Raw genomic sequence first — 27,399 nt, forward strand, 5'->3', positions numbered from 1 at the left:
TAGTGTCATGTTGTTAGTCATGAATAATTTATCAATTAAAAAAAAGTAAAATATGTTTTTCTTAAACGTAGAGTTGTCATATCAGTATTGAGAATTAAAAAATGTTTTTAAAATTAATTTGTAATTCTGTAATTCATTAATACTAAAATATGTATGTGTATTCATACTAGATTTTAGTATATTAAAGAGATCAGGTATGTTTGTCTGTCCACTATGGCTCCGAACCGAAACAATCATTGTCGACGTGTCATTAAAGCCGCATGCATAATTTACAGCATGGAGTAATGACTTTAGAAGGTCAAACTCTCTTCAAATGTGTTATCAAAATCGTTATTTTTTGTCCACCAAAAATTGATTTAATCCCAATTTGAGAAAAGTACTCACTTCACAAAGACACTTGCTCATAAATTATTCATTCTGTCTGAGCCTGTGAGATTCCGTTTAAAACATTCTAACAGAATGTCTGTTTTCCGCACGACTGACCACGTGACAAATTAATACCACGATAGACACCACACTAGCAAACACCGACTGGCAGCAGTTAAAAGTCCCAGCAGTGATCATTCAAATGAAAAACGTGTGTAATGTTCGCATACATTATGCACGTGTGTCTGGGAAGCCGTGCGATGCGTGAGTGGTGACGTAGATGTGTAATTTGAAACTCCAGTGAAAGTTGATTGGATTTGATATTGTTATTACATCCAATCAATGACTTTGAAAAACCACGTGTAATATGAGGATCCTGGACAAAGTTCAGCCTGACGTCTGTCACTACACTAGTTTTTACGCTACACTTTAAACCAAATGACATGGGGAAACTGGGGACCGATGAACCATTTTTAAGATATTTGGCCATTTTACTCAAACCTTCATAGCTGTTGATAGCAAAACTGTTCATGCTTATAAAGGCATTATTACTCTCGATTACAACATATAGTGTGATAGGTTATCTTCATCAACATCTTTATGGGAGAAATTTATGTAACAGGGTCCATGATGGCTCATCGCGCCCCAGGGTAAGGGACCAGTGAGACACCCATTGGGGTCCTGTGGGCCATGATCTCAAACAGTGAAACTAGCGAGAAACAACACACATCTAAATGTTTTAATTAGTATTCCTGCAATAAATGTCATCTGAGATGCACATACTGTAATAAACTAAGAAGTGAATTACATTTTCAACACTGACCTCGGTACCTGTTTAGTGTTTACTGTGTTATTGACTCGGTGTAGTTTCAGAGTCCTAACCTAATGCTGGATCTTATTCAAGATTGAACTCATCACAGTTGACACTGAATTGTATGATTCCCTTCTGCCTTTTGGTGGTTTGCGCAACATGTTTAGGAAGAACTCCCAAAATCAAATCTGCTTCAACTGAGCTTATTTCTTCCTAGATAGGCTCAATAAATGCACATGACTTAGTATGCCTGGTAGATTTTCTCAGAAATTGGACTTCATAGTCTCCATCGTCATCTTTTGGTTGTGATAACACCGATATAGTGAACAGTGCTCTGCTTCCGGGCGTATTCAATGAGCACATAATCACCCGGCTCTGGGTCTTTCTCCTGAAAGGCAATATGTACACCTTCTGATTCCTCCTCAGAGCTGCTCTCTTCAAAACGTGCAGCAGTGGATTTAACCTTATCTTGGTATGCGTCTACCAATCGCCGTTTTGCTGGCACTCTGTCTTTTTAGCTGCTCTTCTCAGTTGCGATGCGGTTTCTCACAGGTGTGTCAGTCATAATAGTGCTTGTTGCCCTTTTCCTTGAGGTCTGCTTCCTCTCTGGTGCCTTGGGGTATGGTCGTATGTGCTCTGGAGAAATGATTACCATCTTTATTTGACTTGTGGAAGGCTGTGATTGTGTACTGGTGGAAGGCTGTGGCTGTGTAATGGCGGAAGGCTGTGGATGTGTGTTGGTGGAAGGTTGTGCCTGTGTACTGGTGGAAGGCTGTGTCTGTGTCCTGGTGGAAGGCTGTGTGCTGGTAGAAGGCTGTGCCTGTGCGCTAGTGGAAGGTTGTGGCTGTGTGCTTGTGAATGGCTGTGGCTGATGACCAGGGGATGAATTAGCTGTCCAATTCCCCTGAGGTGGATTGTTGAACATCAAATGGATTGTCGTTATGTGTCCTTTGAAATGCGGTGGAATCCAGTTAGCCACCTGCCCGTCGGACCCCAAAGTGGCTCAACGGACCCCAACACCACTTTCATTATATTAGCCAAATATACCAGAGAAATCTGTATTTAGACGTCAAGAGAGATTATTAAAGAAAAACACAAACCTTTACAGGATCTATGAAATATGTATTATCATTTCAATATTAAACCGTAATCAAAACACAAACAAGTTATTCAAAGTAGTCAAAAACTTATTTTTGTAACTGGTTTCTTGATCGTCTGCTCCAAAACTCTCTAAACAATATGGGTGAAGGTCACATATATAGTAGTTGCATTGACAGCAGGTAGATGTCACCACTGGTTTGCAGTCAGTAGTTTTATGGGGTGGCTCAAAGGTCCCCATGGCTCATCTGTCCCCAGTTTCCCCTACTTAGGGAACCAGTCAGTATAGGTTTCAAACGTTGGCATTGCTCACTATCGCCGAACACAGGGCAGAACAAGAGTAGGGATGAGTGGGGTGAGGTGGGGTATGGTGGGTGCAATAAAACAAAAATCAGACTGCGTATAATAATAGTTTTCTCCAACTGGAACCAAAAAAAAGTACTTTCAAACTAAATGTGTGCAGACCTGTAAAATGTTTTTATTAATTTGTTTAACGACACTACTAGAGCACATTGATTAATTAATCATCGGCTATTGGATGTCAAACATTTGGTAATTCTGACACGTAGTCATCAGAGAAAATCCGTTACATTTTTTTCTAATGCAGCAAGGGATCTTTTATATGCACTTTCTCACAGACAGGAAAACACATACCACGGCCTTTGACCAGTTGTGGTGGCAAACCTGTGAACTAGTCTGCTTTCCCGTTGAGGAACACTTTGATATTGTCAAGTAAATTACTTAATAACATTCACGAAAATAGCCTTCTAGTTCTAGACAACAGATTTAATAACACAACTGTGTTATCTCGTTTGTTATTTCAAGAAACACGAGTGCGCCAAATTCAGCGATAATACGTTTATTAGATAAGACCCGCTCATTAATTTCACAATTTTTACTGTCCGCCTTACTTCCGGTATCGTCTGCAGGAAACAAGACATTGCGCGCTCCCGCTCCACTATAAGACATTTAATTAAATAGACCATCATTATTATATGTTCTCTAACATAATGTACATCATTTAGTATTTCTTGTGAGACAATGTGTGTTATAGATTAGCATCGATCTCTTATTTATTTAAGCGTGGTTTTTATCAAGGGCAATTCGATATGAACCGATTCATAATGGCGTCATCGCCTACATAATAACATGATAGTGTACGACAGGAATAAGTGATCTTTGAATGAGTGTTTTTGTGTGTGGCTGTCTGAAACACAATCTGATGGAATCCTTTCACAAACTGTTTGACAATTAACGCCCACAATATACGATATCTACAGAAACACTGCATCCAGTAGTCTGGAGTAATGAATGAACAAATGAATGAATGACTGGCTGATTGACTGACTGACTGACTGAATGAATGAATGACTGACTGAATGAATAAATGACTGACTGACTGACTGACTGACTGACTGGATGGATGGATGGATGGATGGATGACTGAATGAATGAATGAATGAATGTGTAAAATATTCAACCATATTTCTAACAAATCTATCTTTTCTATTTTGCTTTAGATGATTACACTCCAGCAAAATATGTCACACAGTCAGTGTACGCTGACGATGCTCACATGGAGGTAGAGGATCCTTGTTCAGATTAAATGAATGTGTTAAGTATGGCAGCACGACAAGGCTAATTAATCCTGCACCGCCTAAAGGAGGACTGCCACTCCAAGGACATGCTTGACTGAATGAAGCCGAAGTTTAAAGCATCTTTGGTGGGATGTAGAACAGAACAGAACTTAACAGGACAAGACAGAACAGAGCAGAATTTAGAATACAATTTAGAATGGAATGGAACAGAATAGGATAGAAAAAGAAAGAAAGAAGTGTTTTATTTAACGACGCACTCAACACATTTTATTTACGGTTATATGGCGTCAGACATATGGTTAAGGACCACACAGATTTTTCGAGAGGAAACCCGCTGTCGCCACTACATAGGCTACTCTTCCGATTGGCAGCAAGGGATCTTTTAGTTGCGCTTCCCACAGGCAGGATAGCACAAACCATGGCCTTTGTTGAACCAGTTATGGATCACTGGTCGGTGCAAGTGGTTTACACCTACCCATTGAGCCTTGCGGAGCACTCACTCAGGGTTTGGAGTCGGTATCTGGATTACAAATCCCATGCCTCGACTGGGATCCGAACCCAGTACCTACCAGCCTGTAGACCGATGGCCTGCCACGACGCCACCGAGACCGGTGAATAGGATAGAATAACATAACATAGAACAGACCGACAGACAGAGATTCAGGTAGAAGTACGGATGGATGGATGGATAGACGGATAGACTGAAAGATTGATAGGCAGGCACCTAACCAGCACTCTAGAATGCTTCACATCACCCACAATTAGCTTATCCGTGTAAGTTCATATTATGTGCTACGTGCTCTGATTTGGAAATGTAGGTATTCTGTAAATAAAAGCAGTTAAAGTACAAAAGGTGCCTTAGTAAGCAGGATAGGAATTTAATTATTAGTCAGCAAACAAGTTTGTTTTGTTTAACGATACCACTAAATCACATTGATTCATTAATCATCAGCTATTGGGTGTCAAACATTTGGTAATTTTGAAATATAGCCTTAGAGAGGAAACCCGCTACATTTTTCAATTATCTTTTATATACATCATCCAACAGACAGGATAGCACATACCACGGCCTTTAATATACCAGTCGTGGTGAGCTGGCTGGAACGAGAAATAGCCCAATGGACCCACCGACGGGGATCGATCCCAAACCGATCGCGCATTAAGCGAGCGTTTTACCACTAGGCTACGTCCCGCCCTAGTCAGACAAACAAGTAAATAGTTATTTAATAGACTACGTCCCGCCCTAGTCAGCAAACAAGTAAATAGTTATTTAATAGACAAAACGTGTCTGTAGTCGGCAGACAAGTAAATAGATATTTAATAGACAAAACGTGTCTGTAGTCGGTAGACAAGTAAATAGATATATAAAAGACAAAACGTGTCTGTAGTCGGTAGACAGGTAAATAGATATTTAATAGATAAAACGTGTCTGTAGTCGGCAGACAAGTAAATAGAAATTTAATAGACAAAACGTGTCTGTAGTCGGCAGACAAGTAAATAGATATTTAATAGACAAAACGTGTCTGTAGTCGGTAGACAAGTAAATAGATATATAAAAGACAAAACGTGTCTGTAGTCGGTAGACAGGTAAATAGATATTTAATAGATAAAACGTGTCTGTAGTCGGCAGACAAGTAAATAGATATTTAATAGACAAAACGTGTCTGTAGTCGGCAGACAAGTAAATAGATATATAAAAGACAAAACGTGTCTGTAGTCGGTAGACAAGTAAATAGATATTTAATAGACAAAACGTGTCTGTAGTCGGCAGACAAGTAAATAGATATTTAATAGACAAAACGTGTCTGTAGTCGGCAGACAAGTAAATAGATATTTAATAGACAAAACGTGTCTGTAGTCGGCAGACAAGTAAATAGATATTTAATAGACAAAACGTGTCTGTAGTCGGCAGACAAGTAAATAGTTATTTAATAGACAAAACGTGTCTGTAGTCGGCAGACAAGTAAATAGATATTTAATAGACAAAACGTGTCTGTAGTCGGCAGACAAGTAAATAGATATTTAATAGACAAAACGTGTCTGTAGTCGGTAGACAAGTAAATTGATATATAAAAGACAAAACGTGTCTGTAGTCGGTAGACAAGTAAATTGATATTTAATAGACAAAACGTGTCTGTAGTCGGTAGACAAGTAAATAGATATTTAATAGACAAAACGTGTCTGTAGTCGGTAGACAAGTAAATAGATATTTAATAGACAAAACGTGTCTGTAGTCGGTAGACAAGTAAATAGATATATAAAAGACAAAACGTGTCTGTAGTCGGTAGACAAGTAAATAGATATTTAATAGACAAAACGTGTCTGTAGTCGGCAGACAAGTAAATAGATATATAAAAGACAAAACGTGTCTGTAGTCGGCAGACAAGTAAAAAGACATTTAATAGACAAAACATGTGTGTAGTCGACAGACAAGTAAACAGATATTTAATAGACAAAACATGTCTGTAGTCAGTAGACAAGTAAATACTCAGTATACGAATACTAGTCGGTAGACAAGTAAATAGTCAGTATACGAATAGAATACTAGTCGGTAGACAAGTAAATAGTCAGTATACGAATACTAGTCGGTAGACAAGTAACTACTCAGTATACGAATACTAGTCGGCATCAGACAAAGAGACAAACAGACAGACAGAGAGAGAGTGAGAGTGAGAGTGAAAGAGAGAAAGAAAGAGAGAGAGATAGAGAGAATGAAAGAGAGAACAGTGTCAAATAATTTAACTGTTAACGTTTTCGCTGTGTAATTAGAGCTCTTCAGGCCGAATAGACGAAGTTCATGACTACATTCTAACTGTATTGATCTGCAATACACGCATTGTAAACAAGTATGTTACTAGTTTTATCCATGAATATTCACCATATCATATTTATTGATCGCAATGTATTACACATGCATGCTTATTGTGTTCAAAAAGATGACGATATAGCGTTATTTTACGATATAATTTGATTAAATATTGGCACAAGTTTTAGCTTTCCAGACGTTCTGCATAATTTCTGTATTCTTTATTATTTATTTAAAAAAAAACTAACTCCATAAATACATTAAAATTACGATTGCGAAATTGAGAAAGAGCTATTATGTAAAACAGCACTTTACTTGTTAGAACAGCGCTTATGATGCACATTTTGAAGTATTAAATGTAGCACGTGGAGTAAGGCTGGGATCGATTTTCTTTCCCTTATCATTTGTGTGTTACGCTACAGTAGCGACCTGGACAATGCGGTAACAGTGAATCTGTCTCATTCGCCTAGATTCTATTAACAGTCGTTATCCATTCCGCTCTCGTCACACAATCACAATGCGAAAGCCGATGATTTTTTCCCCGGTCGGATTTATTAATGATAGATATCTATAATCAGTGATAAAATACTTTTACTGAAAGCAAAACCTGTGTGGGTAGTACGTGAATAAACACATTCAGATGAATGCTAATTAAGTATTAATTTAACATGAATAATGTCAAGGAACTATGATTGTAAATAGTTATTCTCTGACACAAGGGTTTTTCCTCGACACCATATAAGCGTAATTAAATGTGTTGAATGCATCGATAAATGAAACATTTTGTCTTCACTGTCACATCTGTCTCAGCGAGGAAATGGTTACGCCATCGGACTTAAGGTTGGTAGGTTCTAGGATCGCAGCCCGGTATCGGTTCCTACCCACAGCCAGTTTTAACGACTCACTAGGTAGGTGTAAGAACATCACACCAAATTCTCTCTCACTAACCACTTACAAACTAACTCTCTGTCCTGGACAGACAGCCCAGATGGCTGAGGTGTGTGCCCAGGACAGCGTGCTTGAATCTTAATTGGATATAACAGTGACAGATCCAGAAAATCCATTTAGGAGGGGGGGGGGGGGCAAATGACATGAGGCGGAATGCCAATGGAACTTTAGGGGAGGTTTGGAACGGATCGTAAAAAAAAAAAAATTGATATATAATAAAATTATTAATAATAATTATAATTTAGGGGTGGGGGAGGGGGGCCCTTAGATCCGCCTCTGTATAAGCACAAAAATAAGTTGAAATGAATAAATGAATTCACTGTCACAATATTCTACAGTTATTTATTTTAATTTTATTATTATTCTTTTTTTTTCTTCTTTTTTTTGGGGGGGGGGTTGTGTGTGTGTCTTGACGGTTATTAATCTATAATTGAATAGGAAGTTTACAGTTCTTCAATATTCCTAGGGGCGAGACGTAGTCCAGTGGTACAGCGCTCGCTCGATGCGCGGTCGGTGTGGGATCGATCTCCGTCAGTGGGCCCATTGGACTATTTCTCGTTCCAGCCAGTGCACCACGACTAGTATATCAAAGGCCGTGGTATGTACTACCCTGTCTGTGGGATAGTGCTGCTAATCGAAAAGAGTAGCCCATGAAGTGGCGACAGCGGGTTTCCTCTCTCAATATCTGTGTGGTCCTTAACCATATGTCTGACGCCATATAACCGTAAATACAATGTGTTGAGTGCGTCGTTAAATAAAACATTTCTTTCTTTCTTTCGATATTCCCAGTAAAATAAATTCTTGCTTATCAGCATAAATCATGATAATAATCATAAAACAACATAGCCTGTAACATCATAACATACCACTCAGTATCTTTTAACATCAGAGAGATTTTGCAGCAACTCCATCGTTGTTATTCATAATGGACCGTATTTACAAAGCCTGCTTATGTCCGCACGCGTGAAACTACAGACATTGACAATGCTTAAACACCTGCGTTTGTCCTACACGCGTGTAACTACATACATTAACAGTGCTTAAACACCTGCGTTTGTCCTACACGCGTGTAACTACATACATTAACGATGCTTAAACACCTGCGTTTGTCCTACACGCGTGTAACTACATACATTAACGATGCTTTAACACCTGCATTTGTCCTACACGCGTGTAACTACATACATTAACGATGCTTAAACACCTGCTTTTGTCCTATGCTTAAACACCTGCGTTTGTCCTACACGCGTGTAACTACATACATTAACGATGCTTAAACACCTGCGTTTGTCCTACACGCGTGTAACTACAGACATTAACGATGCTTAAACACCTGCGTTTGTCCTACACGCGTGTAACTACGCACATTAACAATGCTTAAACGCCCGCGTTTGTCCTACACGCGTGTAACTACGCACATTAACAATGCTTTAACGCCCGCGTTTGTCCTGCACGCGTGTAACTACGCACATTAACAATGCTTTAACACCCGCGTTTGTCCTGCACGCGTGTAACTACGCACATTAGCAATGCTTTAACACCCGCGTTTGTCCTGCACGCGTGTAACTACGCACATTAGCAATGCTTTAACACCCGCGTTTGTCCTGCACGCGTGTAACTACGCACATTAGCAATGCTTTAACACCCGCGTTTGTCCTGCACGCGTGTAACTACGCACATTAGCAATGCTTTAACACCCGCGTTTGTCCTGCACGCGTGTAACTACGCACATTAGCAATGCTTTAACACCCGCGTTTGTCCTGCACGCGTGTAACTACGCACATTAGCAATACTTTAACACCCGCGTTTGTCCTGCACGCGTGTAACTACGCACATTAGCAATGCTTTAACACCCGCGTTTGTCCTGCACGCGTGTAACTACGCACATTAGCAATGCTTTAACACCCGCGTTTGTCCTGCACGCGTGTAACTACACACATTTACAACGCTTAAACACCCGCGTTTGTCCTGCACGCGTGAAACTACACACATTTACAACGCTTAAACACCCGCGTTTGTCCTGCACGCGTGAAACTACACACATTTACAACGCTTAAACACCCGCGTTTGTCCTGCACGCGTGAAACTACACACATTTACAACGCTTAAACACCCGCGTTTGTCCTGCACGCATGAAACTACACACATTTACAACGCTTAAACACCCGCGTTTGTCCTGCACGCATGAAACTACACACATTTACAACGCTTAAACACCCGCGTTTGTCCTGCACGCATGAAACTACACACATTTACAACACTTAAACACCCGCGTTTGTCCTGCACGCATGAAACTACACACATTTACAACACTTAAACACCCGCGTTTGTCATACACGCATGAAACTACACACATTTACAACACTTAAACACCTGCGTTGGACAAACAAAAAAGAAAACAAAACAAAAACAAAAACAGGCTTCGTAGATCATTTGACGCAATATGATTCGGTAACAACTAATATATTAACCAGTTTTCCTTAAAGATGGCAGCATTTTCAGAAATCTTATTTATTTATTTATTTATTTATTTATTTAGGTTATTATTATTATTATTATTATTGATTGATTGATTGATTGGTATTATTGATTGATTGATTGATTGATTTACTTATTTATTTACTTATTTAAAATTATATATTAGCCAGGTAGCAGACATTTTAATCGTATTTCGTGCTGGGGTGTCGTTAAACATTCATTCATTTTAATCGTAAAGAGGGGAAAGCAAATTGCTGTGACGTCACCAACCAATGTGGTGATTTATCAATATCCGTAACAGTACCGGTGTGATTGCGAAACCTATCTACAATAACAGGCCCGTAGCCAGGATTTTGAGGGGGGGGGGGGGGTGTGTGTTTAGGCTTATGGTTAAGCACGAAGTCCATCACACAATTATTTATGGCATGAGATTTATCGAGTTGCTTAGGGGAGTCCGGGGCATATTAAAAAAAAGGCCACCGGTAGGAGGGGTCGACCCCCCCCCCCCCCTCCGATCCCCCATTGGCTAGGGGCCTGAATAGGCCTACTAGTATTAGCTATTATATTTCAGAGCCTTGACAACAGTATTTTCCCCACACTTGGGTATTTACTTTTTTGTTTCCAATTTGCTAAGAGGACCAACTCGACATTGCTCTAAGTGTTGTAAAAACGCGCCTTCAGATTGATCATTAACGCTGGAGATTCTACTTTCGCATTAACGCTGACATTAAAGGCCACAATAGTTTCTTTTTCCAATTGACAGTTCATTTATCGTTCCAACTGGTAGGATATGACCTTTGAAAAGAGCCAAGCTGCTACTGGTCGGTGTATACGAGAATAGGGCTGGTGCGCTAACACGTTCGTTAGTAACAAATAGACTGGTGTTCAGGCTTCCGTAGATAACATATACCTGCGTTCAGCGACATAAAGGTTCGCAAACGCTTTAATTGGTTCTCATTGTGGTCATTCAATTTAACGTGAAGCTCATGCAATAGTCTGTGAACGTTTTTTTTTTTCCTGATCTGTCTAACTGAATGCAAACTATGTTTACAAAATTCAGCAAAAATTCGCAAGACAAGAGCAAAACTTTTATTAAAAATGTTGTTTGTAAAAAAGAAGAAGTTTATCTTAGAAGACTGAAGCGGTTAGTAAACATCCAATATAATTTGTATTTGAGGAGTTTGAAAAATTTATTGCCACCAGACTATAAATAATCGGAAAATCTCGAACATGGACATAAATGCCATGTATAAGATGAATTCATTCTTTATTTAAGTGAACGGTTGGAAACCTATAGCGTTAGATCTCACTCTGCGGGAGACCTAAACGAGTATTCAGTTTTAGTTTATCTGCTCAATGCAATTACCTTTAATATTTATTACTGTAATAAAAACTCTTTTTTCTAGTATCATATTATTTGTAGTAATACTATGGCTGTGAGGCTGGGTATTTCAGCAACCCATGGTTCCCATATGGAGTATAAATATGGAATATGACGCTTATCTGGCGAAGAGGTGTATAGGTAATGGGTGGAAGAGGATGGAGTTCATGAAATTGTGGACTACGAGCGTTCCGCGCGCTCTGTGGAATCTAAAAACGACTGAACATTACTACATTACTCTTACTTTAAAATCGATGGGCACAGTGGTCCCAGAAATAAAACAGAAAAATCTTTAATGTACTAATACGAGTTGTGAGAACACAAGATGCAAAAAATACAATGGTCCTTCGGGGGGGGGGGGGGGGGGTGCAGGCTGAGTGCTTGCAGTCGCTGGCTAGACTGGATTTTTACGATAATCTGTCAAATGTCTCGCGATCGCTCGTCACCCTGAACAAGTCAGTAATAGTTGTAGTGCAGCAGGGCTAAGTTCAGTTAAAGAACACCAACCCTCTTGCATCCCAATCCCTAACCCCCACCCCCAAAACAACAACAACAACCCCAAAACAAACCCCAACCCAACCAAACAACAAACAACAAAGGCGCGGGATGTAGCTCAGTGGCAAAGCGCTCGCTTGATGCGCGGTCGGTTTCGGATCGACCGCCATCAGTGAGCTCATTGGGTTATTTTTTGTTCCAGCCAGTGCACCACGACTGGTATATAAAAGACCATGGTATGTGCTATCCTGTCTGGGCTGGTGCATATAAAAGATCCCTTGCTACTAATGGGGAAATGTAGCGGGTTTCCTCTTTAAGACTAGACGTCAAAATTACCAAATGTTTGACATCCAGTCAATTCATAAATCAATTTGCTCTAAGTGGTATCATTAAACAAAACAATTATTTTTACGCTCCCCCCCCCAAAAAAAATAAAATAATAATAATAAAAAATAAATAAATAACCCAACAACAAAAAACAAAGAAAAAGCCGCTAGCAGAATGGGCACCTCAGCAACCAGTGTTAATCGTTGACGAACGTTATTAATATCTCTAAACGCAGAAAATATAGATGTCAATACATTACGGATGGACATTACCTCGAATGGCTCAAATGCGAATGTTGACGCGATAATAGTTATCTAAGCACCAACGCAAACTCTGCTAGTCACTTCAGGCGGGATAAAAACGAGCGACACCGAAGCAAATTAGTTGGTGGGAAACTGTCGTCGACCTTCGTTATGTTACGCAAGTCATCGGAGGAAACCGACTAGACTCGGTTAAAATCGATTAAGACGAAGAATGACGAGGACTGTCGTTTCGTTGCCGACAGCGGGCCTATCATCCTGTCAAAGGTCCATCATTCATGTGACAAACCGAGTGCGAGGTCAGCACCCTGGGTCGTCGTTTATACACGGAGTCGCGAAAACATACATCAATATTAGTCTAACCTTGCATTACGTTAAAAACATTTGGAATCGATGGGCAATACAGATCACCTGCGAAATGGTCAATATATCTGTCTAGACTTAAGTATATTGTTAATCATTCCCCTCTCACTTACACGTCATATCATACTGTATATTAGATGTAACCCGTGCTATGCGTATAGGAAAGTGTAGATACGTTGAGGATTTCTTACCCTTGACTTTCCCCTCAAAATATGACCATCGTGTAGGTAGCCAGTCCTCATTAGCCGAAACTGTATACACGGCCGCCGTGTATATAGCCACTTTCGTGTTAAGTAACAAACATGGCGGCCTCCATTCTGGTTGTATTTATGGAATTCATCTTTGAACGCCATATTTAGCACGATCTGTGTACGGTAGTCGGCTAAACCTGAGCGCAAAAAGATCCTTGCGAACTGCGGCATTGGGTAAGTACAAAGAAGGCCGTCGGAAACTGATAAACTATCCTTGCGTATTATATCATAGATGATTTCTCGTATAGCTGATAATAGTTTCGCTCGTATCTAGGTGATATGTCGACTAGTGTTGAGATATCGTTTGGAATTTCGTCATCGATCATCGGTCGCAATCGGTTTGAATGATATGAACATAAGGATTTGAATTATAAGCAACGTGAATCTACAGATCACTAACTTGACTTTTAATTTAATATAATTACGTAACCATAAAAACAAACACCTATCCCAACATATTTGCTTCTATTCCATCATGTAAACTTGAGGAATAATTACAGTTAATAACATGTCCCCACACAATCGATTATGGAGTTTCATAATCAATCGTCACATCGGTAGAACCAAAACATAATGCCGACAAAAGAGTTGAATTATAGCACCACAAAAATGCTTCACCTCCTACGCTATCAGCAGATCTGATACAAGTTCACTTGGGCATGTCGTTTAGAGCATTATTATTGGATAATAAATAGGAAATCAAACTCTCTACCATTTCGTATGAAGTTTACGTCCTACACCAAATTATGTCTCTCACTAAGTAATTTACATTTGACACTCGCTTTTAAAGATCATGATAAATGAAACTTAATTTACATAGGACAAACCGAATATGAAATGGATGCTGCTTTAAGCATTATGGTAGCTTCTAGTCAACAATATTTCTTAATTTTTGCTTTGCAGTATAAAGATTATACATCAAACGGTCACCGCATGCCCATAAACGCACGGAGGTGACTGATGTCAGATATATCTGTGTTTTGCTGTTATTCAGTGATGGTGAACAGATGGTTGCTGATCTGACAAAGACGTGTCTCCATTTTTACAAGGGATTTTTTTTTTTTTTTTTTAAATATTTATTTTTCCCAGTCCATTCTGACCATGTCAAGGATGGGGAGCCTTGAATTCATGGCCTTACATCAAAGTAATATAATTTATATACAAGTACATATATCTAATTTGTTGTATAATAATGTTATATAGTCATATATAACAATTTGATACATAAATGCATTTGTAATGTTTCTGTATAAATTAAAGATTGGTAAAAAACAAAACAAATTGCTATGACGCATATAATGGAAAGGACTGGGAAATATAGGAGAAGAAGAAAGAAGATATAATGGTTAAAACACATAATAATAAATTGATAAATAAATAAATAAGCAAACAAACAAACAAAACAAAACAAATAAATAGATAAATAAATAAAATAAATAAAATAAATAAAATAAATAAATAAATACATGGGGGTGGGGGGGTGGTGGGGGGGGGGGGTGTGTGTGTGTAAATCTATATTAGCGCGAAACGAAAAAGACCTGGAATTCGAAACAAGCTATTGTTAGGAAATACGTTTCAATCAAAGAGATTAAGCCATGGAGTCCATTGTTGATTAAAAATTTCGTAATTGCAATTCTTATATAAAATAAATCTTTCTATGTCAACTTGTTTTGCAAAATGAGGGGACAAGTGTATGAATGGAACTTATAATAGGATTTTTTATGCGAAAATCGGGTCATACAGTAGATATAATATTTAATGTTGATAATCAACCAATTTACAAAGTACTATTTTCGTTATTGATCATACCAAACATAACAATATCTTGACTAAAAATAATGTCAATTCCTGTTTCAGTCATATCCATTTAGGGTATTAATTAATTCCCAAGTGGTTAACCTTGTTTACAGTCAAAGAAAAGATGTTGTAACGTTTCACATGAAGCTTTGCAGAAGTCGCAAGCATTAGAATCCACGTAATGTATCATAACAAAAATGTATTAGTAGTTAAGATTCTGTGTACTTTCTATACTGAAACCATGATAATGTCGTTCTTTTTACACATCGAAAAGGAATAACATAACAATAGTTTCCCATTTCTTTGTTCATTGTATCCATTATGTTTATATTTATTAATATGTAACTTATAATGACAACGTCTAAATATAACATAATAACATAAATTTACAACAGATTTTGTCTTTATATAAATGTATATCTTGAACGGGAAACAGGATTTGTATATACTATGATATGTCATCGCGGAAAAAGGTTCCTGTGCACCAAATAATTGCATTATAGAATATAATTGACTTGAAATCTGGTCATACACATTTCGTAAATGAATAATGATATTTTATTATAACTGTGTCCTGTCGATTGCACGAGCTCACATGCTTTGTTTCACAAGTTGCATTACTAGCATGCTTGACACCATTATTGATTAATGTTTGTATATAAAAATGTTTGTTCACCTATACATATTTTGACTGTTATTCCAGATATTAATTTTTCAGTGTTATCTGCCAAATCAGAAAAATACTATTGTTGGTATCTGATCGTCGTCAGTGTGATGCCACGCCGGTAAGAAAATGATAGGTGAGTCGAACGATGGGTATTATTAAGGTTTTGGCACAAATGTTGTTGCTTCCTAATTTTGGTGTTCATTGGTGCAAGACCATGAGAACACTATGCAGTGTCTGTGGAGATGTTCTCGACAGTGTAAGGAGTCAACACCTAAAGTCACGTTAATAAATTGTCAATATCAAGCGGGTTTACATATGGAATCTTTTGGAAATGACAAGTTTAACATCCCAATACATAAGGCCAATCGGTGGAAGAACTGTACGCAACCGATTAAGTGATCACAAAGTACGACCATGACCGTCCATCTGTTACATCATCACCGACGGCTCACCAAGCATTGTATAGACCATACTTCAAGTTCAGAAGACAGGAGAGGATCACTGTACTTTTAACAGATAAATAGTATATGTAAAACGCAATATTTTATAATTTTAAAAGATAAGTCTAACTGAAATTGTCATAATGCACAGGAACTTTTTTCCGTGAGATATATATATATATATATATATATATATATATATATATATATATATATAAAAATTATTCCTGATCATAAAATGTATATATCATTATTTAAAACTACAAGGTAATTAACGAAGAGTGAATATATTTGCATCACATTCATAATAATAATCTAATTATATATATATAAAATAGTAATAATTTAAGTCGTTTGTTTTATTTAACGACGTCACTAGAGCACATTGACTTTTTATCTTATCATCGACTATTGGACGTCAAAGATATGGTCATTCTGACACTGGAGAGAGGAAGTAGATTTCACCAGAGGGGAGATGTAGCAAAGAGAGTGGAAGAAGAGAAGAGAAGAGAGAGCGAGGGAGAGGAAGAGAGGGAGAGTTAGGGGGGAATGATGGAGAAGAAGGAGGAAAGGGAGAGAGTATGGGGAAAGAGGAGAAGGAAAAGAAGGGAAGAGGGAGGGGGGAGACGGAAAGGGAGAGGAGGAGTGAAATAGAGAGTATGGAAAGAAAAATAATAGAGATGATAGACGGAAGGGAAAGAAGAGGAAGGGATAAGTTAAATGGGGAGAAAAAGAGGGAGAGAGAGAAGGGGAAAGATGGGAGGGTGAGAAAAGATCAATAAGGAAGGTGGGAGGAAAGAAGGAAATGGGGAGAAAGGGGAAGGGGGGAGGGGAGAGGGAGAGAAAGGGAGACGAGGAGAGAAGAGAAGAAGGAAGGGGAAAGGGAAAGGGGGGGCGAGGAAGAAAGGAAGAGAAGGAGGGTAAAGGGGAAGATGGGGGAAAAAGCAAAGATATAATTAATGGAAGAAGAGAGAAAGAAAAGAGAGTTGGAGAGAGGGAAAGGTGAAGAGAAGAAAGGGTAAATGAAAGAGGAGAGGAAAGATAAATAAGAGGGGGAAAAGAAGAGGGGGGAGGAGAAAAGGGAGGGAGGAGAAGAGAAAGAGAAAAGAGAGAAAAAAGGGGAGGAGAGAGAGAGAGGGGAAGAGGAGGAGAAGAGGAGAAGAAAAAGAAAGAAAGAAGGAAGCGACGCGAGAACGAGAGAGAAGAGAGAAGAGAGAATGGAAGAGCAGAGAGAGAGAGGGGAGGAGAGAGAAGGAGAAAGGAACGAAAAGGGAGGGAGAGTGAAAAAGGGGAAAGGAAAGGGGGGGAGAGGGAAGGGGAGATAAATATAAAAAGGGAGAGAAACAGAAGAGAGAGAGGACAGAAAGAGAGAGGGAGAGGGAAGGTGAGGGAGGAGAGGGAGAGAGGGAAGGGAGAGGATAAGAGAAAGAGAGGGATGGGGAAGAAGAAGGGCGGGGAGGGGAAGAGAAAAGGATGAGAGGGTGAGAGAGAAAGAAAGGAGGGAGAAAAAGAGGAGAGGAGAAGGAGAGGGAGGAGGGAGGAGAGAGAGAGAGAGAAAGGGGAGGGAAAATGAGGGAAGAAGAGGGGAGAGAGGAGGGGGGGGAGGAAGAGAGATGGGAGAAGACGGAGAGAGAAGAGAGAGAAAGGGAGGTAGGGAGAAAGAAAAAAGGAAGGGAGGAGAAAGAGGGGAGCGGGAGAAAGGGGGAGGGAGAGGGAAGCGGAGAATAAAAGAAGAAAAGAAAATGAAACGGCTAGAAAGAGTGAGAAAGGAAGAGGCAGAGGGAAAAAGGGATGAGGGGGGGGAGAAGAAAGGGGGGGAGAGGAAAGAGGAAGCAGGGAAGAGGAAGGGAAAGAAAGGGGAGAGGGAGAGGAGAGGGGAGAGAAAGAAGGAAGAGAGAAGAGAAAAAAAAGAGGGAGGGAGAAGGGAGAAGAAGACGAAAAGAGGGGAGAGGAAACAGGTGAAAAGGGAGAAGGGGAGAAGGGAGAAGAAGCGAGGAGAGAAGAGGAGAGGAAAGAAGAAGGGAGAAAAAACGAGAGAGGGGGATAAGAGAGAGTGAGGGAAAAACAGAGAGGGAGAAGGAGAAAAGAGGGAGGGAGGAGAGAGGAAGAGAAGGGGGGGAAAAAGAAAGAAAAGAAAGACATAGGGGGGGGGAGTAGAAAGGGAGGGGGAAGAGGGGAGAAGAGAGAAGAAAGGGGAGAAAGACAGAGGAGAAGGAGATGGGGGAGAAGGAAGAGGAAAGGTAAAAAAGAGAGAGAAAGAGAAAGAGGGGGAGTAGAGAATAGGAAGAGGAGGAGAAGAGGAAATAGGAGAAAGAGAGAGAGAGAAAGAGAAAGGAGAAAGAAATGAGAGAAAGAGAAAAGAGAAGAAGAGAGGAAAGGGAGAGAGGGAAAGAAAGAGGGAGAAGGGAAAGAAAAAGAAGAAAGAAAGGGGGAGGGGAAAGAGGGGAGAGGGAGGAGGGGGGAAAATCAGAAGCGAGAAAGGAGGAAGAGGGGAGATAGAGAGGAGAGAGAGAGGGGAGAGGAAAGGGAGAAAGGAAAAGGGGGGGGAAAGAAAAGGAAAAAGGGAGAAGAGGAAAACAGGAGAGAGAAGAAAGAATAAGAGGCTAGGAAAAGAAAAGACAGGGGAGGCGGGAAAAGAAAGGAGAGAAAGAGGGAGACAAGGGAGAGAGGGGAAAGAAGGGATAGGCGAAAAGGATAGGAAGAGGAGGGGGGAAAGAGAAGGGAGGGAAGGAGGGAAGGAGAGAGAGGAGAAAGAAAGGAGAGGGGAAAGGGAGAAGGAGAAAGAGAGAAAGCGAAAAGAGGAGGCGAGAACAGGGGAGAGGGGGGAGAGGAAGAGGGGAGCGAATACCGGGGAAGTGGGGGGGAAAGGGGCAGAAGGAAAGAGGGGGAATGAGGAAGGGAAAATGGGGGAGAAGGAATAGAGAGGAGGAGAGGAAAGAGAGAAAGAAGAGAATAGAAAGAAGGTGTAAGCGAGAACGAGGAGATGAAGAGGGCGATGGGGAAAGGGAAAAGATCGGAATGGAAGGGAGAGAGAGAGAGGGGGGTGGGGGAGAGAAAATAGAAAAGGGGGTGGGAGGGGGAAGAAGAAAGAAGGGGGGGAAAGGGAAGAAAAAAAAAAAGGGGAAGGGGAGGGAGGGGGGAAGGGAGAAAGGAAAGGAAGGGGGGGTAGGAAAGAGATAAAGATAGAGAAATAAGGGAGAAGAAAGAGAGGGAAAGGAAGGGGAGAAAAGGAGAGGAGAGAGAGGATAGAGAGAAGGGAGGAGGAGGAGAAAGGGAGAGCAAGAAAGAGATATGGAAGGAGAGAGAGAAGCGAGAGCGGAGTGATAAAGGGAGCGAGAGAGAGAGAGAGATAGAGAGAGAGATGACGGCGAGAGCGAGAACGAGTGAGAGAGAGAGAGAGAGTGAGAGAGAGAGAGAGAAAGAGAGACAGAGAGAGAGAGAGAGAGAGAGAGAGAGAGAGAGAGAGAGAGAGAGAGAGAGAGAGAGAGAGAGAGAGAGAGAGAGCTCAGGCGGACACTCTACCACTGAACTACATCCCGGACCCATGTTTATAACAAGAGATTTGATATTAGACTTGAACTGAAATACTGGTGTAAAGTACATGTAAATTACAGCTCCGCTAATCCAAAAATAGCACATATAATTTCAGCGGTTACTTTTTCAGATGTGCAAATATCACGCGATTAATACGATGAATATATTTTTCTTAACGTGGCATTTGTGTGATTCTTGAAGAAAAGTCGGGTCTCATTACAAGTCGACTGGACTGGTTTTAAGAACAATAACATTAACACTTAAATCGTTGGGAAAGCTCATCAAAGCTGGGGTATTTTTTGATTGCAATGGATACAAAGGCAATGATAAAAGCCGTAGATTTAATTGCAACAGGTATTAACGTAATTTCTTTCTTTCTTTCTTTCTTTCTTTCTTTTTTTAAAGCAAAACACAAGACAAAAACCCAACCCAAAAGTAATTTTATTTCTAAAGCAAAGCATCAGACGTTAGAATCAGTGTTGGTATTGATTGGAAAACATGGTTTATGTGGTAAAAATCAGTAGAAAATTGTCTTTGTTTGTGTGTGTGTGTTCTTCTTCTTCTTGTAGGCATGGGTACCTTTAGGCATGTTTCCACCAGATAATTGTTCAAGTACGCCTGTTGTGGACACAACCTCTGATTTCGTCATATCCAAAAGAAGGGATTTTTATTGTAACACATAACATCATCAGCATTAAATGTATTCAGTTTTCTAAACGGTAATGCTCTGATAACCCAAAAACTCCTTCATTTGCAGTGGCAAGACGGCGAGTGTATATTGCTGATGACACAAGCGATATTTGCGCGTCATTTATCTATTATTGATGTAAAAACAAGTGAACCAGCGACCGCCCAACCCGGCGCTCGGAGATCGATACTCGTGACGTAGACGTCACGGAAACAACAGCGCGGGGGTTGAGAAGTGTTTCACGGCCACAGGCCTATACAGGTATTACAGCAATACTAAACCACACACCCAAATACGCACATACACACACACACACACACACGCACGCACGCACCGACAAATACAGACATACATATAACCACTCCAACCACCTATATACCTAGCCTATATATAATTATATCATTAAAGATTTTATTTTTGTGGCTTCGATATTGTAGTGTTTAAGCCATCGGACGTAGATCGGTACCGGCTCCCACCCAGAGCGAGTTGTAACGACCACTACATCGACTTCTCTCTCACTAAGTACTAACCAGATAGCTGAGGTGCCTGACCCTTAATTGGATATAAGCACGAAAATAAGTAGAAATGAATGAATGAATTTTGTAACAAAAATAAATAATAATAAACATATTTTGTAGAATTTTTTTTTTTCGAGCATTACACTACAAAACAAAACAGAACTTATAATATACAAATATATTAAATACCATTATGACATTCTGAGAACGGAATTGCGGGTAATCGTATTACAACAGTAACCTCAGCCCGATAGAATTAGCCAAATTAGATGACCACAGTGACACAGAATTAAGAGCTACATTCATTGGTCAATGCAATATAACTATAGGCTTGAGCTAACCGAGAGAAATTGATTTCGGTCAAGCTGACGGCATCGTTTGATCGGGCTGACTGATCGGACACTGACTCGGTCAGCGCTTATTAAATCTACGCTTCCATAATTTGTGTGTATCGGGTTCATGTGGAATGCCCCAACACTTGGGTAACTTTGACAAGACCGCGGAAATAGGCTCGGAGAGTTGCCAATCTGATAAGGTCATCACCATCCAAATGAACTCCTGTTGGAATGTGTATTGACTAAAAATAGACCATCTAATGAGTCGATGCAAACGGTGACCATTAGCACGCGCGACCACCATGGACGATTGGAAAATAAGAAATGATTTGTATCGAAAAGCTCTTTGTTTTCACCAGCGGTTATTGGCTGGTAAACTGTTTCACATTTAGAAAAGGGACCAAATGTCGTAACATCAGCAGCTATAAGTATTTACTAGTATATAGGGGAGAGTTGCCGGGATTGGACCCCTTAAGAAAGAATGGTTGTGCAAGTTAGACAAATAGAGCAATCAGCAGGAAAGTAGTTCCTTCATTATTTTTGGGGCATACAATACGCATTGATGCAACATATTTTGTAGAAATTTTAATTATTCCAGGTACATTTTAAAAACAAATTTAAACCCAAAGTGGTCCAATCGTGGATTCTGCTACCACGATTGGACCACTTTGGAGTTTTAAAAAAAATCAAATGCCTTCAATTAAACCAGAACCCAGCACATACATTGTCAAAAAACATTGCTAGAAAATCAAACTGGACAGTATGATGAGTTCAAATAAAAAAAATTAATGCTAAAACTAAAGTGGTCCGATCGTGGAATCTGCTACAGTAACTAAAATTGGGCATGAACCTCTCTTGGGTTTGCAAAATATCAGTTCCTTCTTTTGGATAATTAGACACAGTATGAACTATGGCTACTTGCAAAAAAGAAAGAAATAGCTTTATTAAAATATAATTCGCTCATGAATCAAAATAGAATCCTCGATTGGACCACCGATTCCTCGATTGTATCACGCAGAAAGGTCCTTTTTGACGTTTGTTTTACTCATAAACGTGCTTAAAATTTCATTTTTGATGCATAAATTAACTGGTATCATATTTGGCGGTTGGCACGATCACCAAAATACCAGGTCAAAACATTATGGTCCAATCCCAGCAATTCAGTTGGTCCAATCGTGGTTTTACCATAGTTATAAATAGATGCTGACCTACATGTACACATGCGTAACATCTTGGCACTTGTTTTATCACTCACAATAACAAACCTTTATGTATCGTTATGACGTAATTTAACACTTCTAACTATGTTCATATTGCTCCATAGATGTTTTTTCCAAGAATAGTATTAGATGGTACATGCATAAATGTTACTTTTATTGATAAATCCAAAAATATTACCTTTTTCGACTCGACTGGTTCGAGGTCAATAGCGGCGTGTGTACATATTAATATATTGACTAGATGGCGCTACTGTCACAATTTGAATGAAAATACAGTTCTGGTCCAATTGAGGCACTGGTCCAATCCTGGCAACTCTCCCCTATGTGTATGCATATGCGTGCGTTCGTGTGTGTGTGTGTGTGTGTGTGTGCGCGTGTGTGTTTCTGTATGTGTGTATGCGTGTGTGTGTGTGTACATGATATCACATTTCAACCGTGAAATATTAAAACTATATTAGCAGTAAAGTACTAATATTAGTTTAGAAGTAGGCCTGTATTAACGGTTATGTAGATAACTAGCCTAGAAGTATATTAGCTGAAGAACACAAGTTTACAAATATATTGATCATGAAACGCTACAAGTATATTGATCATGAAACGCTACACGTATATTGATCATGAAACGCTACAAGTATATTGATCATGAAACGCTACAAGTATATTGATCATGAAACGCTACAAGTATATTGATCGAAAAACCTTAGTTTAGAAATATATTAGCTGTGAATCACTAGTTTAAAAGTAGACCTATATTAACTGCATAGAACTAGTTTACCTGTAGAACAATAGTGTTTAAGTATATTGACTGCAAAACACTAGTTTAGAAGTATCTAAGTTGCAGAACGCTAGTATAGAAGTATATTAACTGTGTAGCACTAGCTAAAATACACTGTAGGTTTTTGTCATTGTGGACAATACGTTTCACAGATTGACTAAAGGCGAAGCTACACGATACGAGTACCTCGTACAAGAAGGGGCGGGACATAGCCCAGTGGTAAAGCGTTCGCTTGATGCGCGGTCGGTCTAGGATCGATCCCCGTCGGTGGACCCATTGGGCTATTTCTCGTTCCAGCCAGTGCTCCACAACTGGTGTAGCAAAGGCCGTGGTATGTACTATCATGTCTGTGGGATGGCGCATATAAAAAGATCCCTTGCTGCTAATCGAAAAGAGTAGCCCATGAAGTGACGACATTGGGTTTCCTCTCTCAATACCTGTGTGGTTCTTAACCATATGTCTGACGCCATATAACAGTAAATAAAATGTGTTGAGTGCGTCGTTAAATAAAACATTTACTTCCATACAAGAATACCCACGACAAAAACCGATTGTTACAAGACAAAATTACGATTGCTTCGGTTGCTATGCAATTGGCTATGCTTGTACTAGGCACTCATAACGTATGGCGTCGCTTTGTGTGAGAGTATAGCGTCACTTCACAGTCACAAAACGTACAGCACCTATTTTTTAATACATGCGATGTTCACGAGTTCCGGGTTGATAATATACACACGGAAACAAAATCGTGATTCAGTTGAGACGGTTGAGTGATTTGTGAAATTCAGTGTTGGTTAAAAATAGAATGTATGATGTCCCAATTGTAACACATCAGCGCTGACTTTATATGGTCGAACACAAAGTGAAAGACGCTTTTTTTTATTCCTCCGCTGCTCACATATAAACGTGTAAGGTTACTGATTTAAGGAGCTGGACATTTTAGGCCAATTTAAGGGCCCCTATGGGCAACCTAGTGAGACATATTAATCCAGGAGCCAGGTCGATTTATCTATGTCGGAGAGTCAGAAAGGTTTAAACGTTGATTCTATGTAAAGATATGTGCAGATTTCAGATCTGCAACTCTTACTTGTCTAAACCTATACATTAATTGGGAATTTGCATATTTTTAATCGTACGTCAAAGTCAATTTGTGTTCGATCTGCTGCTACCCCAAAACAACAGTCCACGTGACAGACACCAAATTTCAGTTATAGGGGAGATTAAACTCTTTAAAAATGTTTCTTTTTTTGTGATGCTTAATATCCAAACTTTGCATTTTGATTCGCTGGACTTTCATAATTGGTCAATTTGACCTATATTTTCAAGTCAAATGAAGGTCATTGTTTCTGAACATATAATATGCTGTAAATGACACAAATCATTGGTTTCTTTTAATTCTTTCCAATAATATTGATCAATAATGGCCATATTATGACTTTGGTTTATAGATATATCCATTACACATCTAGTAGGGGTGCTTCCTGATTGAAATTTCAGGGACAGATCCATAATTTAACGAAAGGGGGAGATGTTTAGGAAAATGTTACGTCCACATTTAGGGGCATGATTTGTTAGAAATGGGTACCAATGCTTTCTGAGGTCTGTACACGGTATGGTTTATGGTGAGGATGGGTACACTTTATGGTGAAGGTGGCATTTAAAGGTCATTTGGGGGGTCATTTAAGGCCATTTAGGGTCAAGTTAGGGAAAATTAAGTTTTTACATTTTTCACAACTTTGAGGGTAGGGCTTTTTACAAATATGCTACATAAGGTTCACTCTTGATAGATATGATTACATTAGATAGGAAATCCGCTACATGTTTTCATAAGTAGCCAGGGATCTTTTATATGCACCACCCCAAGTACATGATAGCACATACCACGGCATATTATGGGGGATTTTGATATTAAAATCAATTTATCTTGAAACAATGTGTTTATAAGTGTCTAAAACATGTTTAAAAAAATTAATTAATGGTACCTATGCTTATTGAGATCTGCGCAGGGTAAGGTTTATGGTGAGAGTAGGTACCCACGCTAAACTGACCTTTATTGAGATCTATGTATAGTGTGGTTTATGCTTTTTGACCTTTAGGGTGTTATTTTAGAAGCTAGATAGGTTCAAAATCGAAATGTTTAAAAAATAAAATATCTGTAAGTCAAGGTTCGTGCAGAAAGTGCTATTAAAGGTTTACTTTTGATTACTAAATGTATCTAATTGGTCAGTATAATCTGCATGTTAACTGGGAAATCTGGAATAAAAAATGCATTTATATTACAGTATTAATTTCGTGCGATACATTCTTCTAGATAACTGGCTCTACAATGCACATAACTGACAGGCTATTATAATTTGCATTGGTATAGCAGTTATAAAAAATAAATCTGTGCGTTAGCTGGGAATGTGCATGTTTTTAATGGTATGTCGAAATTGTTTCCTCTGTCAGCCACTACCCAAAGACAACGAAGTACTCACTAAATTGACTGTTTCTCAACCTGAATAAAGTACATTTTGCGTGGATACCTACCCACACCATAAACCTTACTCTGTATAAACATCAATAAGCATGGGTACACATTTCTAACAAAGCTACCATTAATTATTTCTAAACATTTCTAGACATTAGTAAACACATAATTTCGAGATCAGTTGATTTTTATATCAATTTTCGCTATATTTTGCATGTAAGTTGTAATATATAATGATCCATTATATTATAATCATATTTATGAAAAAGCGAACTTTAGGTAGCATATTTGTAAATAGGCTTACCCACAAAGATGACCAAAATTTTACAAAAAACTTAACTTTCACCAATTTGACCCTAAATGACCTTAAATGACCCTCAAAATGACCTTTAAAGGTCACCTTTTTCTGGGAACCTACCGTCACCGTACATCGCACCTACCCTCGCCATAAACCATACCGTGTACAGAACTCAATCAGCATTGGTATCCATTTCTAACAAATCATGCCCCAAAATGTGGACGTAACATTTTCATAAACATCTCCCCCTTTCGTTAAATTATGGATCTACCCCTGAAATTTCAATCAGGAAGCACCCCTACTAGATGTGTAATGGATATATCTATAAACCAGTCATAATATGACCATTATTGATAAATATTATTGAACAGAATTAAAAGAAACCAATGATTTGTGTCATTTACAGCATATTGTATATTCAGAAACAATTACCTTCCTTTGACCTTGAAAATGTAGGTAAAATTGATCAATTATGAAAATCCAGCAAATCAAAATGGAAAGTTTGGATAGTTAGCGTTACAAAAATCATTTTTGGGGTAGCATCAGATCGAACACAAATTGACCTTGACGTACCATTAAAAGTATGCAAACTCCCAATTAACATACAGGTTTAGGTAAGTAAGAGTTGCAGATCTGAAATCTACATATATTTTCACATAAGAATCAACGTTCAAACCTTCCTGACTCTCCGACATAGATAAATCGACCTGGCTCCCGTACTAATATCAGCACCACATAGGTCCAGTTAACGAGCTACTCTTGGCATACTAAATTCCAAACCTATACGTAGCTTCCTACCTTTCCATTTAGATAGACCATTCAAAACTGCGCCTAAATTCCTTGCACCCATTCTCTTTGGCTTAATCCTACGGGACATTTCAAATTCCATAGCACCATACCACCCTCCGCCTGTTACGGTCAGACTGCAGGTGCTTCCTTGCACCTGCCAGTGCAGGCGGTCCCCTCCAACCCACCCTACCTTTTCTGTCTTGGACGGAGCAGCCGGCCAAGGCCGGCACCTGTGCCCAGGACAGGCGTGCGCTACAACAGCTTGCTCTGAATGTGCACGTTAAACACTTTGGACTTGAACTTGGACTGATTTAAGTCTAAGCACCTAACAAACCACGTGACACCCAGAGCGAGTTTTAACGACTCGGTGGGTAGGTGTAATACCACTACACCGACTTGTCTCTCACTAACTACTAACAACTAACCCGCTGTCCTGGACAGACCAGATAGCTGAGTTGTGTACCCAGGACAGCGTGCTTGAAACGTAATTGTATATAAGCACGAAAATAAGTAGAAATGAATGAATGAATGTAAACCGGTAAGTATACGTGTACAGTGCACAAAGCGTCTGTTTGATGTCTTCTTTGAAGCTTTATCCAGTCAGATATCACGCGGTATCGCCCACGTCATTATATTGTTATTATTTCAGACCTGGCGGGGGAAATCGGCTTTTCTGTATGCTTCGT

The 27,399-nt window shown here is 39.4% G+C and overlaps 1 protein-coding gene across 1 annotated transcript in view; it reads left to right on the forward strand.

Moving 5' to 3' along the window:
- The first annotated feature begins 1,890 nt into the window (after positions 1-1,890).
- The window catches only part of LOC121370169 (ice nucleation protein-like), a 34,310-nt gene continuing 8,801 nt past the window's right edge, over positions 1,891-27,399 (forward strand). The window contains exons 1-2 of the mRNA XM_041495283.1: positions 1,891-2,014; positions 3,796-3,857. Coding sequence (XP_041351217.1) covers positions 1,891-2,014; positions 3,796-3,857 — 186 coding nt within the window. The remainder of the gene's footprint in view (positions 2,015-3,795; positions 3,858-27,399) is intronic.

This window comes from Gigantopelta aegis, chromosome 4 (assembly GCF_016097555.1).
Source record: "Gigantopelta aegis isolate Gae_Host chromosome 4, Gae_host_genome, whole genome shotgun sequence".
Lineage (NCBI taxonomy): Eukaryota > Metazoa > Mollusca > Gastropoda > Neomphalida > Peltospiridae > Gigantopelta > Gigantopelta aegis.